Below are 18,863 nucleotides of genomic sequence, written 5' to 3'. Positions count from 1 at the left end.
ATATTTTTGATGAAATCCGAGAGCTCTCTGACCCCTCCATAGACAGCTATTTAATGAACACTTTCAAGGTCCAGAAAGGTAGCGCAAAAAACAAACAAAAATAACAACTTTATTCAACAATTTCTTCTAGCCTGTGTCAGAATCTTTCGCTGTTGACGTAGTGTAAACAGTGCAGCACTTCCAGAATGCCACTTACCATAGTTAGAACGAAATTGTTGAATAAAGTCGTTATTTTTGGGCAAAATTTTGTATTCTCGTCGCTTCATAAAATTAAGGTTGAACCACTGGAGTCACATGGACTATTTATCTTTCTGGGCCTTGAAAGTGTTAATTATATTGCTGTCTATGGAGGGGTCAGAGAGCTCTCGGATTTCATCAAAAATATCTTCGTGTGTTCCGAAAATGAACGAAGGTCTTACAGGTTTGGAACGGCATGATGGTGAGTAATTAATGACATAATTTTCATTTTTGTGTGAACTAACCCTTTAAGATCTAGTATGACCCACTAGCAGTTAGTCTAATTTTTTTAGGCCAATCTTCATTTTTATATAATTGAATTAAAAAAGTTATGAACAGTCTTTAAGAATACAATTTGATGACTAACTTGCAAGACTAGTCTTAGCAGTTCATGCAACTGGCCCCTGTTCTATTTTTTCCACCATCAGGCTGAAAGGATACCAGAAAGCAAAGGGAAGAACGCTAGGTTTACAAATGGCAAGTGACTAATCGTAGGTCTCCATGTCAATAAAACCGTTCCACCAGCATAATTCTCCTGTCCTGAGTACGGTTAGCTAAATGTGCTGAGAAGTTGAAGTGTAGGAACGGATTGTAATTGTACTGTATCAAACTGTTTTTAAATGATACTCGTACCAATACTGGTACTTCTTACAAACATTCGGCATGATAGTGGAAATTTTTTTTTTTTATTGTTTTTATTTATGTTTTAGCACTTTGTGTGTGCAAGAATTTTGTAGTTTTGCTAGTTTTTTTTGCTTTTAATATTTCTTTTTATTGTTCAAATGAACTTTTAATGCTGTTTTGATGATGAACTGGATAATTAAGTAAAGGTTCTGGATGGATAATTTGTTACGTTTTAACCTAATGGAAAATGTATGCCTAAAATAGAGTAAGTTCTCTGTTGTGCATTGGCTGAAGTAATAGTGCCTTTCTTAATTGGAATCTTGCAAAGCACATGCAAACCATGACAAATAATTAGGTTCTTTATAGTGATGCACCAATATGAAAATTTTGGTTGATACTGATCATTCTTTGTATTTGAAAGCCGATAACCAATATATTCATTGATAAATCCAAATCCAAATTTGTATATAATTTTGTCTGATTACAAAAACAAGTCTCACACATTATAATTTTATGTAGCCTATATGACAGACTTGCTGCACTTAACTTTTCCTTCTTTAATGTGATTTCAATCATATTTCGAGCAATTCAAAACCATCATGGTGAACAGTGCACATCTGTCTCAGCTGAAGGAAATAACCCATTATTTATCGGCTTTAATATATTGGCCAAATTTTCTTATTGGGCCAATAACAATAACATTAAAAATGAACATATATCAGCCGATACCGACATTGTGGCCGATATATCGTGCATCCCTAATTCTGGCCATAGCAGTCAAAAATCAAATATGGCCATCAATTGCTACAATTGTTCTATATATGTGGATTTAAATGAAATGAAGCTCTTGCCATATTTTAAAGCATTTCAGTTTGTTGTGTGGAGATGAATATTATGACATCATTAGGACACGCAATGTACTTGCTTACTGTGTTTGTGCAGGGACTGACAGTACACAAGACTGCACGTCAGTCAGGGGGCTGCCATTTTCACAGTTGGTCAAAGGTTTGTTGTTAAATTATCGAAGTACATCTGTATTATTACTCAGAATTAAAGTTTGGCGAAACTGTAATGGGAAAAGTATTGTCCATTATTGTCCACCATTGATATGTGAACCCACCTTATGTGGTATTGTGTCGACTATAATGGTCAATAATTGTAACCTCTCAGTCTCAACCCAGAGCATCAGATACTTTTTGTACATCTGTCAGTTCAGCTCGATGTCCATTGTTGTGTACACATACCAACAAAAATAAATGTTGATGGACCTTATTTGAAGATTAAATTTGTGATCTATCAGTATGGTAAACTGATGTATTCTGTTTTTTGATTACATTTTAATATCTGGTACCTTGCAGACCAGAACCCTTGAACCCTTGTCTTGGTTATTGTCAATATGAGACTTTGTCTACAACAGATACATTTCGAAACTAGAATTCACCGTTGCTGAGTCACCTACAGTCACCTGAAATTACTGTAAGGCCAATGAACTTTAGACTAGGGCATTTCCATAGTTTCCTATATACTGTTCTGCCCTCTTCAAATTTCCTTGGCTGTCTACTAACATTATACGTGTTTATTATTATTATTATTATTTCTCTTCCCTCCAGTTCAGTATCATTTGTAAGTAAGAGAAAGTAATATTATAGCTACTCCCAGATATATTTCACCTCGACAACAAACATGCCCGCGCAACTTCCACGTGCAGGGAGTGCGTTTCTTTAAAAACGCATTTGAGCAAGTGCAGCATTTTTATTTTAGCTTGATATTTTCAGTGTTGTTCCCAAATGTTGCCTAGCAACATTAGGCAATATTTTACTTTGCACTGGGTTGTATTTAACTTCAAACGTTACATCGGGTAAATACGAATAAAAGTATTAGAAGGTCTAATGTCATTTTTATTATCATGACAGATTCACATATCAGACTTTTATCACGCACACAAAAAAAAAAACACTGTGGTGCCTCACCCTATGAACATAGATTATCCTAGAGACAAGTGATGCTTAAACTAAATTTTTATGGGGACTTTGTTTTGAGGCCATGCACAAGATATCCTTCTCTTTTAGTATTTTGGTAATTTTGATATAACAAATAACAAATTATGCTAACATTATATTATTGCATCTTTGTAATAAAAACAAAAGAAACATAGCACGTTAAGCTCCACCTTCTTTCGCGCTCATAAATTGTGTTTCAAACTTTCATTTTGGGAGTTCTTCTCGGTTCTCAAACGCAGAAGTCAAGATACGTCAAGATGAAATACTATACTCTCCTCGCAGTTCTGGCGTTCGCCTTCCTCCAAAGAACCACTGGTAAATAACATTTTACTTATGTCTTCGCAAAACCATTATTTTTTGAAAGCATTTTACTGTTTCAACCTAAAATCAATGTTCGTGTACCACGTGTTAGTAGCCTATATAAAAAACAACAACAAAATAATCAAGTGAGACTGAGAGGTACGAAATGTGAAATAGACCTAAATAAAACGTTTTTTTTATTGCTGGCTGATAGAATTGCATACCTCGAAATTGAATTCGTCTGAACAACCAACAATTGTCCGGGGTAATACTAGGGGATTTTTGCAGTTGAAAACGAAAGTGTTTCTGTTTTTGTTACGTTACAGGGTTGTAATACAACGATATATAGGCTTATCATATACCTTAACTTATCGATATATATTATCAAAAGCCCCATGAAGATTGCCTTTTCAATGTGAAATTTATCATTTTACACAGGACGTATACAAGACGCCTACAGCAATTAAGACTAGGAATTTGACACCTTACCTAATGCTCACCATCTTGACCCAACCAGTTAGACGACATTTGAAGGAAACATTCACATTGTTTTCTTTGACAATAATAACTTTTTCATTGACATTGCACGTGAGACTAAGACGAAGAAAACATGAATTGCATTTCTGTATTTATACAGTGTTTGCTTCAATTTCACTACACTACACATCAGATAGCATGTTCATGTTGCTGTCATGGCTGGTATATGTCAATAAAGTGCACAGACCAGGAAGTTTATAAATAATAGAGAATATTCTGGCCACTAGAGTGGATATAAAAAGTCTGTACAGCCCTGTTAAAACAGCAGTTTTCTTTGTGACATAAAATGAAACCAAAATAAATCATATCAGAACTTTTGTACCATCTACGCAATGCCACTGAAAACCAAAGTAACACACTTTAGAGAAAAAAATAAAGTGTAATAACTTCATAAGTGTGCACACCCCTGAACTAATACTTAGTTAAAGCACCTTTTGGTTTTATTACAGCCCTGGATAGGAGTCTGTCTCAGTCTCTCTGTTGTCTGAGTATATTAGCTTGACACGTCTCGGCTTGGTAATATTTTCCCACTCTTCTCTGCAAAAACGTGCTAGATGTGTTAAATTGCGAGAGTTTTCGGCGGCATTGCATAGGTTGTCTTTTTTACATGAACTGTGAAAAAGTTCTGAAATGATTTATCTTCGTTTCGGTTTTTTACATCACAAAAACTAGCTGTTTAGACTTTACATATAATTACATGCACTGATGTATGTTACATATCTGATCAGAGTGACAAATGAGATACTAAACAAATTAGGTTTTTTAGTATCCCATATAGATGCAATTGTCGCTTTATTCTACAAAACTAGCAGAGTTCAAGTCTCACCATTAACTAGTTGCTTATTAGCATGCATATTACTAGGATATTGGCTGTTTATTAGTACTTATAAAGCACATATTAATGACCTAAACTTAAACACTACAAAAACTACCTTACTAACTATCAATAAGTGGTAAATTAGAAGCTTATTGAAGCAAAAGTCATAGTTAATCCTGAATATGTGTTCCCCGTACTAAAGTGTTACCAAATTAGCTAATGTAATATTGTTTTTGGTTTTTCAGCTTCTTTGGAGGTAAAAGGTCCATCTGAGCCGGTTCTGGAAGGACAGGATGTGACATTGGAGTGCGTGGATACAGAATCTGATCTGAACATGAGCACAGTGCACTTTCAGAGGTTCTCTAAGGTAAGGTCACTTACACAATAGCAAGGAAACGTCTGGTACACAATTTTCTTTGACGTGCACTTGTCTGTAAATGTCAAGAAAACCGCCGATTGAAACCGAAATGACACCTTGTTTCCCATGGGAAATGAGAAGGATTTAGGTTATTGTTGCTGTCTGTGCACGTCCCCTGCAGTGCCGCCGGTCTGATTACTGTAGAAACAGAAAGCGAGAGATCTAAAATTGCAAACATATCTGTCAAGGACACTTACTCTCAAATATCAACACAAATGCTCTCGTGATTTTGTAAACAATCTTATAGGGCAATCACAAATAAAGAACAATATTATTTTGAATGTATTTGTCTGGGGATCAAGGCTGCAATTGGTGTTTAGACAGCAGGAGGCAGTGTGTGTTTTAGTGAGTTTCTGAGAGCTGTTATTCTGGGTTTAATTAGTATCTGGCAGTGAGGGGCCTTTGGAGAATTCACAACATCTGCTGCTTCTGTCAGTGCGGAGTCTGTTTGTCACATTTTCCAGCTATCTAAATGCATTCGAGCAAAAAAAAAAAGGATTTCCATACCACCAATCACAAAGACAGATGTTTTGTTTTGCAAGCCCTCATTAACCTGTGTTAGTGAGACCCAAGTGCCATTTCCCCGAATAGTCCGATTCCTCCAAGTGTAGCATATTTCATCAAATTTGGCAAGTGTTCCCTACTGTAGCCTCCTGTATCATATTTGACACGCACATTTCTGAGGCCTCTAAATGATCAAAACCTTGATGATAAACCTGTTGTACACGACCTACTACATGCCTTCTGTTGTCTTATTAATAGGTTTACTTTTTTAGCAAGTAAAAGGCCTTGAAGCGACAAAAGACCATCTTGTCACTTAGGCTAGAGGTGTTGTAGGGTTATGTGACGTCACGCGTGGGATCCAAAACGAAGCACTTCATTTATCACCTTTATTTGTAACAGTTACGATGCTCAAACACATAGTAATCTTCATAGCCACTCCTGACACGGTCAAAAATTGTTTGCTTCCATCATTACACCTGACCTCACTTCCTCTCTGGCTACCTATGTACCCATTCCATTTTTAGTATAACTCTAAATATGTTCAGCTACAGGTCATGGTGCATGTGTCTTTTTGGTGTGAATTTGTTACTGATTTTTATAAAGTAATACTTCAAGATGAAAACTGGACTGATGCAACTTAGGTTTACTTGACTATCCATACATCTTTTTTCCCCCCTTCATGTTATCATGTTAATTTGTGAGTATCAAATATGATACAACAGAACATGTACATCTTATATAACATTGTATCGCTTTCCATTGTTGTTTTGTCCAACTACAGAGCTTTGATCATAAAACTAAGCATTTAAATATCACCCTATTAAGACATATTATTGGGAGACACAGAGTGACAACTGATATTTATATGCATTTTATGTAAGTAGTCTTTTGGAGTAAAATATTTCTTTCTTTTTTCCCCCCCAGTACTCAAAGATGTGGTATCGTCTGGAGATGGATCAGGAGTATTTCTACCGCCGGTGTTTTCTGTATGATGTGGATGTGAGAAGGGAGGAGGACAGACTGCGCCTCTTCATCGCCAGCATCCAGTCCTGGTCTGAGGGTCCATACCGCTGTGTCTCTGAGAACAGTTTTGCACCAGACAATTCCTCCCAGCCCCTCACCATCCCCATCCACTGTGAGTAAGAGACGTCATGGGCTGCATGAAGATATTTTGTGATGCAAATCCCCATTGATTGCTACATGCGTACATTGATCCATATATGTCTAGATTGTCCAGATGCTTCAATCTTTCCATTGTTGCGTGTGAGGCCAGTTGCATCTGACATTTTGTCACAAGGACTTTTTATATTTGGGATTTAAAGATCCGATGACAAATAAAACTCTTTATCTCCCAAGATGACAAAATCAATATTGATATTGATTGGGGGTTTTGCAGTGCCCAGGGATGAGTTGACAATGGTGATTTATTGGAAAAACTGAACGAAAAAAAAAAACAGATGGAGCTATACAGAGATGTTCGATATGAATAATCAGATGGTGACAAGATGATCCATGCCCACAATGTATTATTACAGTCAACCTGGACTTAAAATGCTATAATCGTTGATAATAATCCATTGTTGTCACCAAGAAGTTCCACTGCCAATTTGTTGTTGGCAAGTCGCTTACCCTTACGAAAAATAACTTTATTCAAGTGTGCTATTAGTATACTTCTTTTTTTTTTTATAAGAAAGTGTACTTTCAGTCTACTTTTTATGTACTTCCAGAAATATACTTAAAACAGATATGTTCCTAATTCTGAGTATCTGAGTATCTAATTCTATTTTTGTGTAGGCTAGTCTGCTGGTAGTGTACAAAGGAATTTACTTAAAATCTACTTTACTCTTTGCCCGCCACTGACTGAATTTTTCAGCTATCCATACGGTATAGGGTGCTATTACGCATTTTCTAGTACAGAATCTCCAGATCAAAACACAGGTGAAGAAGAAGAAACAAGTGATAGAAAATTGCTTATGTAAAATAACGAAAAATAATCATCAATCAATAAACAGCATATAAATCCAAAATGTCTAATGTTACCGAATGAAATGTCGAATCCATGAAGAGGAAACGACTGTGAAGCTTTGGGGGTGTAGATGGACTCAATCTACTCCATCATTCTTAATTCCATCCGGACGTAGTATTTGACAAACATGCAATTTCCTCAGCTTTTTGTTTTAAATTTTTCTTTTTTTTCTTTTTTTTTTTACATGAAACTTACTTTAAATTCAAGTGTTGATAAAAAAAAAAGATGCATAAAGCTAGAATAAAATGTTTTTAAAATGAAAAGAGTTAAAGTACTGTTAAAGGTATATTTCAAGTATAAAAAATGTATACCTAAATAGGAACACAGTATACTTAAAATGCAAAAATAAAATATAGATAGTAAACTATAAGTATGTTATGTTCACTTAAAGAAAATGTACAAGTAGGCTATACATGCAGTATAAACTACTAAACTTCACATTTTACTTTCATAAACTAAACAAATTACTACAAGTATTAAAATATTAAACTACTTGTATACTTATAAGTTCACTTGTAGTACAGATGCAGTAGAAATAAGAAACATAGTTGTGAACTAGTTGTGCACTTAAAGTCTATTACCATTACATTTATAGTACATTTAAACTTATACTTTTATATAGTAAAAAGTGGGCCAATTTAGTCCCAAGCAAGCAGTATTGAAATAGTTACACTTACAAGTTTACAACTAGTACACTGATATTAGTATGCTTACTACATAAAGTAAAATATACTTGAACTTTACTTAAGTATACTTCATAAAATTAACTTGAAGTATACTTCTTTTTCGTAAGGGAAAGCTCACCAAGGCTGCATTTATTTGAGCAAAAACAAACAAACAGTGAAAACAGTAATATTGTGAAATATTATTACCATTTTAAAATAAATGTATTTGGTGATAAAGCTGAATTTTCAGCATCATTACTCCAGTCTTCAATGTCACATGATCCTTCAGAAGTCATTCTAATATGCTATGATTATATGCTGATTTGGTGCTTAGGAAACATATCTTTTTATTATTGTCATCAATGTTGAAAAAGTTAATATTTTTGTGAAAGCTGAACATATTCAGGATTCGTCTTTTAAAAGAACATCATTTATTTGAAACAGTTTTTGTAAAAGTCTCAAATTCTTTACTTTCACTTTTAATCAATTTAAAGCATCCTTGCTGAATAAAAGTATTAAATATTTCCATGACCTACATCCTTGTTTTTATGCTATGCAAATGAATCCAGGAGCAGAGCTGTTTTGACTAATCCTTTTTATCCTCATATGTTCTCTCTCTTTTTCTCACAGATATGCGGGAGGTGGCAGTGCACAAGGCTGGTTTAGGATACTTAACACGTTATTCCAACTCGGTGCAGGACCTCAAAGTACGATTAGGCGATGATGTGGAGCTGGAATGTTCTACTTCAGCTTCCGAGGCACCTGAGTACTACTGGGCTAAAGAGGTGACAGATTTACTATCTAATGCATTGTCCCTCAAAGCAGTTTTTTTAACATGATACATTACTCTGTCTGCTACATTACTGTTGTTTTGGGACTGCAGTTGCCTGTTTCCACGTAATAGTAGGTTTGTCATACATCTGAGAGAAAGACCTGGAAGGCCAGCTTACTTAATAAAGTCCTGTTGAAGTGAAAATAAGCTTAGTCTCTCTGGTCTGGGGAAAAGGCTGTGAAAGTTGTCAACTCATTTAATTAGAACAGGAAATGTGCTAAGCCAGGAACAGTGTACGGTGGATCTGCACTAAGGAGTGTCCAGAGGTTATGTCTAGTCTACACTCCCTCGATCAGTTCAGATTTAGAAAAAAAATAAGTTTATTTATGAGCTTTGTGCACCCGGCGTTGCAGCCAAATGTGAGCAAAAATTGGCTTTGGTGAGAAAATAAAACTCACCAGGGCCCAGTTACTTTCCAGTGGCTGATTATTTAATGTTATGGTTCGAGTAGAAGTTTAAGTAGAATTGTGAGAAAGATGATTGGGCCCCCACTGATATAACGGACCCAAGCGATTCAAATCAAAGGACTAAAGCCACATGAGTCATGACAGATGTTTGCTGAAGAAAACATCTGTTGTGACTCAAATGTCTTCTTCGCTATCTATGATGTCTAGAAGTGTTTTCTTTCACCATGTGGCATCACGTGAAATATTCCTCAAATTGAGTCACTAAAATGTATGTATATCCTGTATAATTTATATTATGTTATTGTCATGGTCGGTTGCAGTGAAGAGGTGAGAGGCAGGATCTAGTCGCAGGCAGTACATTTATTAAACTTTAACATACAAAACAAAAAAACTCTGGGCACAAAACAGGAACAGAACAACCGAGTATTAAGCAACGTGAACGGACAAATGAACAGAACAAAACACAGGGCTTAAATAGATGGAAACTAATCAACAAAATGAATGACAAGTGCAACGGCTCAAACAATCAATGAAAAACCATGGAAACAAAGTGAATGGAAATAAACAGAACTAAACTATTGCAGAAAGCAAGGACTTACCGTCACATTTAACTCGGACCTCTCTGTTGATTAACCCAAACTTTGCTTAGTTGAGGTATGTTTGTTCCAAAAACGAGTCCCGGAGTAAGTTCAGACAACTCAGAGTATGTTCCTGGTTAACACGCAATATATTCTCAACAGAGCGATGAATCGATGATTCACAATGGAAACAGAAGCTAAGAAAAAGCTTTTGTTTAATGGCGATTTACCTAACCTACTTAATGCACATTGCCATCTATTTGGTGGTTGTGCAATCATTTTTTCAATCTTTTCGTTTGATAAGTAATCTTTATCCACTGGGAATAAGGATTATATTGTTTGTTAGATGCTAATTAATTGAATGCAGATCCATGTGTGAGATGACTATAAAATAAATAATACATATATTTGAATTAACATTTAAACATTACCTTGATATAATAGTGCTTTAGAATTAATATATAATATCGTATATATTATATAAATGTAACTATCTAACAAATTTAGTTATATTAATAGAGGCTATTTACACTAAGTGAAAATAGTGATATATTCTATTTAGTGTTCTTAAACTTGCAAATATGTGTAAATAGTAATTAGATGCTATTTATACTTTATTTTGGCAGATACATACTATTTGCACTTCAGTATTGTTGTACATTAACAGGATGCAATAATAACATAGAGTGTAAATGATTATATTTATTAAAATTATTAAATGGATGCCACCTTAATGGGACAATAAAAGCCCTAGTACCTACACCTACCTCTAACCGTACCCAATAAATACTCTTATTATGATTAAAAATTTCGTTATGCACTTTATTTCCACTTTTAGAACATTTTCTTCATTGTTATTGAAAGTAAATGCCTTTCCGATGTGATATGTGATGGGAAAAGGGAGAAGAGAGAGCTCAGCAAAAGGATTCGAACCGGGGTCGATCGCGTCAAAACCAAGTTCCTTGAGCCTTATGCTCTACTGACCACACCACTGAAGACGTTGAAATACATGTGTCTTTTGTAATCTTGTGTGGCTCAACCAGGCATTGTTGGGTGGAGGTAGTGTGAATAGTGCTTGACAAAAAGGCGCACTATTTGCACTTGGTGTAAATAGACACTCTGTTCATTTATATAACACACATTTGAATACCTCTTAAGCAAACTAACGCCTTGAACATAACCTGCTCCGTAGGTTATGTTCAGAGAGTGAGTTGCTATGTCTTCGTACCCTGGAAGTTACCTCCGTTTTTGGAACAGAAAGTTTAGGTTACCTGCTTACTTACTCTTAAACATACCCAGTTATGTCACATAACCTGCTTTCTGGAATACCACACAGGTGACAAACACACCCAAAACAGAAACAAACAGAGAACCTGTATATATTGTTTTGTTATATTATATTGTCAATGAAAATCATTTCAGGGACTGTACCAAATGTATTCTGGTAAGGCCAGTAAAATTTAATTCACCCACCATAGGCTTATGACAAAAAGTAAACGTGTTTAACTGTTTAACATACTAATCTTGACTAGTGTACATGTAACCTGCTGTAGAAAGCACAGCCCATGCTCTTGTTCTCCAAAAAAGTCCCTCAAAATGTCATGGTGTGGGTGATCGATGACCATAGAATTTCATGAAAATGGAAGTCCAGAATGAGTCACTCCTGTTATTCAGGATGTCAGTCTGTCCTCCGCCGCATCAAAAATGTGCACTATCATTCTCTGACAGTTAAAACCCCCTCGGCTTCAAATAAATATTATGCAAGGGCATGTTTATGCTTAGTCAATATGGCTTCAAATGTATGCCATTCAAATTGTTAGCCAAGGCAAGAATGCATAAAAGTAGATTCTTATAAATAGAGTAGACCAGAAAACAAGCTTCCACGGCCTGATGTATAGCAGCTACCTGTTTATTGTGCTCTGTCTGCACTCCAGCGGAGGAAACAGGAAGACGCTTGGAGCCAACGGATTAGCTCAAACAATGGTGCTTTGGCCAGATTTTGGCTTGACTGGGAATCCTCTTAATTCACTTTCATTTAAATTGAAATGGACTTTGTTGGCAGGCTGCAGAAGTCCCTCTTGTGCCAAAAGCATTTGTATAGTTATGATGTGTTCTGAGTGGTTTTTGTACAGGCATTTGTTTCCTTGAATTGTATGGTGTTATGTTTTATTTTTTTCATCATCACTCTTTCATAATCGCTAACATTATTTATTGTTAATGGCACATGGATTCTTAGGGGGGAAAAAAAATTCTCCTTTTCATTTCTGTTGTAGGCTATTTTCGATTCGAAAAGTTGAAAGTGGGAATTCACCCTCTTGCATGATTCCCTTCCTAAGAATTATTACTTCTGCCTTAACTTTCTCACGTCAAAGCTTGTAGTTCCTGCTTTGCTTTTCACTTCTCTATAACCTCTGTGTGTCTATTTTATATCAAGGGAGAGGACTGGATTTTGCCCTCCAATAAGTTGAAGCTGAACAATATGAGGGATCAGAATGGAGGGAGATACACCTGTTCAGCTCAGTCGCCCACTGTGCGGTCCCTCATGAAGAAACGTACAATCAGCATCACTGTTCTACCAGGTCAGAGCTGACAAAAGTGTGCGGCTTGTGGAGAACATATACAGCAGGGCTTCTCAACTCTGGCCATAGAGGTCCACTTTCCTGCAGCGTTTAGCTCCAACCTTGATCAAACGTTTTAGTAATCTTGAAGACCTTGATTAGCCTGTTCAGGTGTGTTTGATTTGGGTTGGAACTAATCTACAGGAAAGTGGATGTCAAGGGCCAGAGTAGAAGAACCCCTGATGTACAATATGTTCATAATTTGAATGTTTCATTTTATATCCAATGGCACTAGCAACTATTCAGCAACCAAAATCCCTTTTTGATCTATCTGTCCAATTTTCAATTATAAGACAATAATATTGCGAATACCTTGTGACCTTATTTAACTTCCATAATATGACATATTTCTTCATTTTGAAATGATAAACAAAGCCAGTTTTCTTTGAGTCAGGAACATACGTACTGTATGTCTGCACAGCATGCATAACATCTTCCATGCTCTTAAAACTGAGCATTATAGCTTTAAAAACGTATATATCTCAAGTTATTGTTATTGATTGTGCACTTTTCACAATCCATAATGTTTCACAGCAGCTTTACAGATGATTGTCTAATTGTGCCTTAATGTCTTGCAATATTTTTTCGCCTTTGGACAATGTTCAATATGTATATGGATATTTCGTAATTGCTCTTAGAAATGGTCAGAGGAACCACAATTTAAATCAGCCACTGTTATCAAGTAGATTTAAAGTGCAAAAAGCAGTGGAATAAAATTCATATGAGCAGAAAAGGAGAGTCATTTCAAAGAAAGAGCAAGTTATTACATTATGATTGGAAGACTAAGAAGTCATTAGATGTTATTGCACTAACGTGCACCGATGAATCATTCACAATAAGAACTGGATTAAGGAAGTAAATAGGGTTGAATTTGATTTAATGTTGACAATTATCCTCAATCAAGCCTCAACCTGCTCAAGCCTTAGCAACTAATACCAATGTTAATCAGGTTGAAATGTTTGATTCGGTTTTTTAGTTGTTGTTCTTTTTTCAAAACAGACAGTTTGACAGATGTAAAATATGTTAATTTGTCTTTCTTTTAGAGGATGCAGCATGGTATGAGTCAACCACCGGCCATATTCTCATGGTATCTGGTGCTGTGTTGGTCCTTATGGTGGTTCTAATATCCATGGCCGCTTTCCTCTGCCACCGAGCCAATCAGAGGAAGCACAAGGGACCCATGTAAGTCCTCCAAATCACCCTTGTCATGTTGTCTGGAAATGTGCAGTGATTCATGTGGGTGTTTGACCTTCATCCCTCCTTTATCATGTTGAGTGGAGTCTGTGTATTACTGTGAGCATCAGTAGACGCTGATGTCCACTTCTCTCACTCCCTCAAAGCTGTCGAGGCAGGCTAGTCTATGTGCAAATAACTGTCTCAATAACTACATCCCTCCCTCAGGCCCACATATTTTCTTATTCTGCCAGATAAAACACTCAACTCTGTCGTATTTCCTTCTCTCGTCCTCTCAGTGATGACCGTTCCCAGAAGAAACCCATCTACAGATCCAGCGTGGAGTCACTGCCCTCCACCACTGGTGACAAGCAGCCGCTTGTGTAAAGAGTGAGATTGATGGAGGACTGGAAAGGAGAGCAGAGAAAAGAAGACAAGAGAAAAAGATTAAGGAATATTGGGTATTCAGAGTAGAAGGGAGTTAATGAAAGCTTTGCCCATAGTTTTGCTCTTGGGTCTTTATTCAGATATATAATTTGGAGACTGTCTATGCGGGAAATCGAAAAGGCTTACAAAGATGGGACAAATTATGGTTTTACCGTGGGTCCTTTCCAGTGTGGAGGGCAGCAATGCTCTTCAACAAAAGGTGTGCAATTTTCTCTGTATTGATTCAACAACCCTGCAAAATTGAGAAATGCTGAAAAGATGCTTTTGTGAGGTGACATTGAAGGGTTCTTTCTTCCCACCAGTCTCGGGTTGGCTTATTTCTTTCAACTTATTAACATTTCTTTTTAGGAATAAACACTGTCTGCAAGCTGTACGATCATTTAGTCCGATGTAAAAAAAAATGTTGGGGGTATTGCTTTGCATAAGTATATATTATTCTGTTTCACTTGAAAGAACAGTAGATAAGATCCAAATTTACACTGAACCAATTACTCTAGAAGCACTTTGAAACTGTTGCACTTTTTTTTACACAAGTTAGATTTTTCCATATCTTTGAATTTAAAGCTATTAAAATGACTTTACAGCATAATCACCCTCCAGTGTTGTTACTGATCTAATTAAGATAGACATTCATGTATGCTCAACTTTGTCAAGAAATCTCAAGAGAGTTCATCTCTATGTAAATGGCATTGCCACTGTTTATAAAAAGATATTTCCATTTTCAAACTTCTGAGATATTAATAAATACCTGTGAGTTCTCAAGAGTTCTGATACACAATTGGCTGGTTGATTTGTTGAAGTTTATAAAGTTATAAAAAAAATCTTTAAAAAACGTATCGCTTCGGATCAGAAGGCATTTATTAACACGCTGGAGTTGTATGGATTACTTTTATGATGGATGGATGCACTTTTTCGGGCTTCAAAATGTAAGGTACCACTCCCTTTAAAAAGCTTGAGGGTGAGGGTGAGTAAATTAAGGGATCATTTTTATTTTTGGAGAACTATCCCTTTAACACAAAGTAACTTACATTTCAGACAAAATATTGTCAGTTACTTTGTCTATTTTCCAACCAAACAAATTCAAAAGTGGAATCAAAGCAGTCAACCATTGTTGCTTAATGACCGTCACACTGTTTAAGTGATTCGGTTGAATGAATAATTCAATGACTCACTCATAACAACTTGGGCTTGTTCAAAATCACCCCCTATACCCTAATATAGTACACTATTTGAGGGGACAGCCATTTGTATTGGTGTCTGAAACAATAGTGCATATTATCAAGTGCACTTATTCTATCCCATAATGCATCTCAATAATGAGTATAGGCCTACAACCTACACTCAATGGCAGCGTCCGAAACCTGGAAAATGCTGCCTTCGGAGGACACATTTCAAGGCAGGAAGGCACCAAGGCACGTCCCAATCAAATGTTAGCTTCACTTCCTGTCTCCAAAGATACCTTCATCTGATCGATTTTTTAAGGCAGCATATTTGTATCCTTCGCTGCCTTTGATATCTCACAATCCCGTGCTTTCCATTCTGTGACAGTAGAGCTGGGGAAAAAAGATGGCGACCGAAAGTTGCGTTTGCTGGTCAGTTTGTGAGTAAATGTACGTTTTTTTTTTACCATAATTTTCTACTTCTGATGTCATTTCTAGCGAGAAATTACAATTGTAGTTGTTAAATATTTGTTTAGTTCTCACCAAAGCTCTCTCTATTTTGCTGTAGATCACTAAACGGTTACACTGCCTAAGAAGTCTGTCCGAAATTAGTTTCGTATGCACAAACACTGCCTTACAAACCATTGTCTGATAAGGCAGCGAGGCAACGAGTCAGTTGTCTAGGTTTTCGGACGCAGCCAATGGCTAGCCGCAAGAGAATAACCATGAACTGTAAGCGATGAATGATTTCCTGTCTCTCGCCAGAAGATGGCGTCTGCAGCACTTCCATTTTCCTCCACCAGGTAGGCTCCGCCCACAAAACATGTCATCGATGTTTGCAACCACCCAAATGGGCTATAGCTACTTTGGATACAACCCTTTTGATCTTGAATGAATCTGTTTTTGAACAAATCATTTTAAAGGTAGGTAGGGTAGGTAAGAATGATCTAAAACACTTTTGTCCAAATTTGTTTAAACTTTCTTTATATGTCAATACATAATTAAAATGTAAGAACTCTGAAAAAGAGAGTTTAAAAATCGAGTGACTCTAGACTTTTTAATCTGCAATAAACACCGCTCATTATTTTTGTCTGGGACGAAACAAGTGATTGGCTTGGGCGACTGTCACTCTCTCTCGCTACCATGCTCCAGGATCTGCCCACATGCGCGCACCCCAGTGTTGCCAAGTCGGGCTACTTCAACACTGTTGCCGTGGGCTGTTTTTCATGTCCGCGGGTAGAAGCGACCCCAATTATGTGATATTTTGCCCCGGGATTTGGGAATTTTAGCAGGCAGCCCTACCAAAAAGAGACATATTTTACCCCCCAAATGCGAAGAAACACGATTGGGCTTGTTTTGGGCTAGGTTTGAGTAGCAATTGGGCTTGAGATTTTTGTTGTGAAAACCTGGCAACCCTGGCGCACCAGTTTGATTTGAGGAGTTCAAGAGGCTGTATTTCTGCTGGACAGGTAATCTTTCATTTTGATTATACATTTTTTTGGTTTATGTTTTCATGAAGCATGTCTCACTAGCACACGTAGCTGCCTAATATAGCTAACATAACATTACTTAGCATAAAGTTACAATGTTATACACTTAGCGAGCCATTAGTAGAGATGATAAATACTCAATGGGCCCTATTTTAACGATCTGAAACGCAAGTGTCAAAACGCGAAGCGCAAGTAACTTTGTGGGCGGGTCTCGGCGCTGTTGCTATTTTCCCGGCGGGATAAATGGCTCTTGCGCCCGGCGCAAATCTAAAATGGGTTGGTCTGAAGTAGCTTCATTATTCATAGGTGTGGTTTGGGCGTAACGTGAATAAACCAATCCGAGCGTCATCCAACATTCCCTTTAAAAGCAGGTGCGCAAGTTCCATTATGGATTGCTATTATTATGGCGTATTTACCAGGCGCACGCCAGGAGCGGTTCACAGCTGAGGAGACTGATGTTCTTGTAAGAGCAGTGAAAGACAGAGAAGTGAAGTTGTAATGTTGTACATTATGGTAAAGGTGATTTCACAGTCTTTTTTTTTTTTTCAGTCTTTCAGTTTTTTCAGTTTTTCAGTCGATTTTTGTTCCTGGTTCTTGACGGACAAACCAATATGTCAGATGTCCTTATATACATATATGTCTTGCCACTATTGGGCAAACAGGTCTTATCCTTAATTATTACAATTAGCCTGAATCATTTGTAAGGTAGATGTATGCCTATTTTTTCACATCTTCGTGGCACACCACAATGATTTCCGTCATCTCATGTGTTAATATTTTTTTAGTGTAACAATTTATGATTTGCAAAAATAACTGTTGCATCTGTGTAGATTACATGAGCAAAGTGTATGCGCGTTGTGCACGCTATACATTATGGTCAAGCATGCGCCCTTAAAATAGCATAATGAACAACGCGCAACGCGCCACTGACTTTAGACTAGGTTTTTTCTGGTCAGTGGCGCAATTGTTTAATGGAACAGCAAAATAGCACCAGGGATTGTTTGCGCCGGAACACGCCTCCTTTTTTGCGCTGACCCGCCCAGGTAGCGCAAGTTCATTCACTAGTTTAGCGACGTGCTTCTGTGGAGGGAAAAGCGCGCTTTGCGCGGGTGCAAAATAGGAATGACACATGCGTCGGTGTACAAAGTCAATTGCGCTGGGTGCAAGATAGGGCCCAATATGCTTAGCTCAAGTTGATCGCTGTTGTGTTGAATTTCGCAAAATGTAATTTTAGACAACAAAATGCATGTGTAAAAGCTAGTACACCGCATCCAGGAACTTTTTTTAGAACTAAGATAGCTTTAGCTACTACCCTCTGTCTAAACTCTTTTACCATGTTCACCGGGAACTTTACCTGCACATTTATTTCCGCCTTTGGTTTGTTTTTATATTCTCTACCCATGTTTACTGATGTTTTTATCTTGTATCTGTGTGTGTCGTAGACACTGTGTTGTGTGTGTATTTTAAACTTTACCAGTATCGGTATTCTAGCTTGATAGTGAGTACTAAAAGACATCTTATTTGTTTATATTCATAATGATAAAGTTAGATTTTTTTAGTACATGTGATTCTGACATGATGTCCCTACATGCACTTCTTCTCCGCTCATCTCAGGTAAATAATGCGTCTTTCAGCTGAGCTGATAACGGTCGACGTAGCGCGTTCATGTGTTTTGGGGGCGTGGCTTTGGAAAGAGCCCAGAAGGGAGAAGGTGGAGTGAATGGAAATAATGAGCTGTCTTTAAAACAGTCGTGAGAGGTCTACAGACACTCAATTTTTATAATTTCTTTTTCAGAGTACTTACATTTTAATTATGTAGTGATATATAAAGAAAGTTTAAACAAATTTGGAAAAAAAGTTTTTTAACCAATTCTTACCTACCTTTAATAAGGGATTTAATGGATGAAAACCCACTTAGTCAATAAATTCCAAGGTCTTACAAATAGCCAGAATCGTCAATACAGATGTAGCAATAAACATATTGTATATGGAATAATGGTACATTTTTATTCTGAACCAGAAATGTACCG

The 18,863-nt window shown here is 36.8% G+C and overlaps 1 protein-coding gene across 1 annotated transcript; it reads left to right on the top strand.

The window, feature by feature from the left end:
- Positions 1-2,862: 2,862 nt before the first annotated feature.
- On the top strand, positions 2,863-14,947 carry LOC307138191 (vascular endothelial growth factor receptor 3). The gene is made up of 7 exons (XM_079836368.1): positions 2,863-3,176; positions 4,761-4,882; positions 6,362-6,572; positions 8,759-8,913; positions 12,380-12,524; positions 13,607-13,745; positions 14,036-14,947. Exons 1-7 carry the CDS (start codon positions 3,119-3,121, stop codon positions 14,121-14,123), a joined length of 918 nt encoding a protein of 305 aa, XP_079692494.1. The 5' UTR covers positions 2,863-3,118; the 3' UTR covers positions 14,124-14,947.
- Positions 14,948-18,863: the final 3,916 nt, after the last annotated feature.

The sequence above is a fragment of the Gobio gobio genome (assembly GCF_949357685.1).
Source record: "Gobio gobio genome assembly, chromosome: 15".
Classification (NCBI taxonomy): domain Eukaryota; kingdom Metazoa; phylum Chordata; class Actinopteri; order Cypriniformes; family Gobionidae; genus Gobio; species Gobio gobio.
The sequence above is the reverse complement of the archived record's forward strand: the minus strand, read 5'-3'. Positions and strand labels throughout refer to the sequence as shown.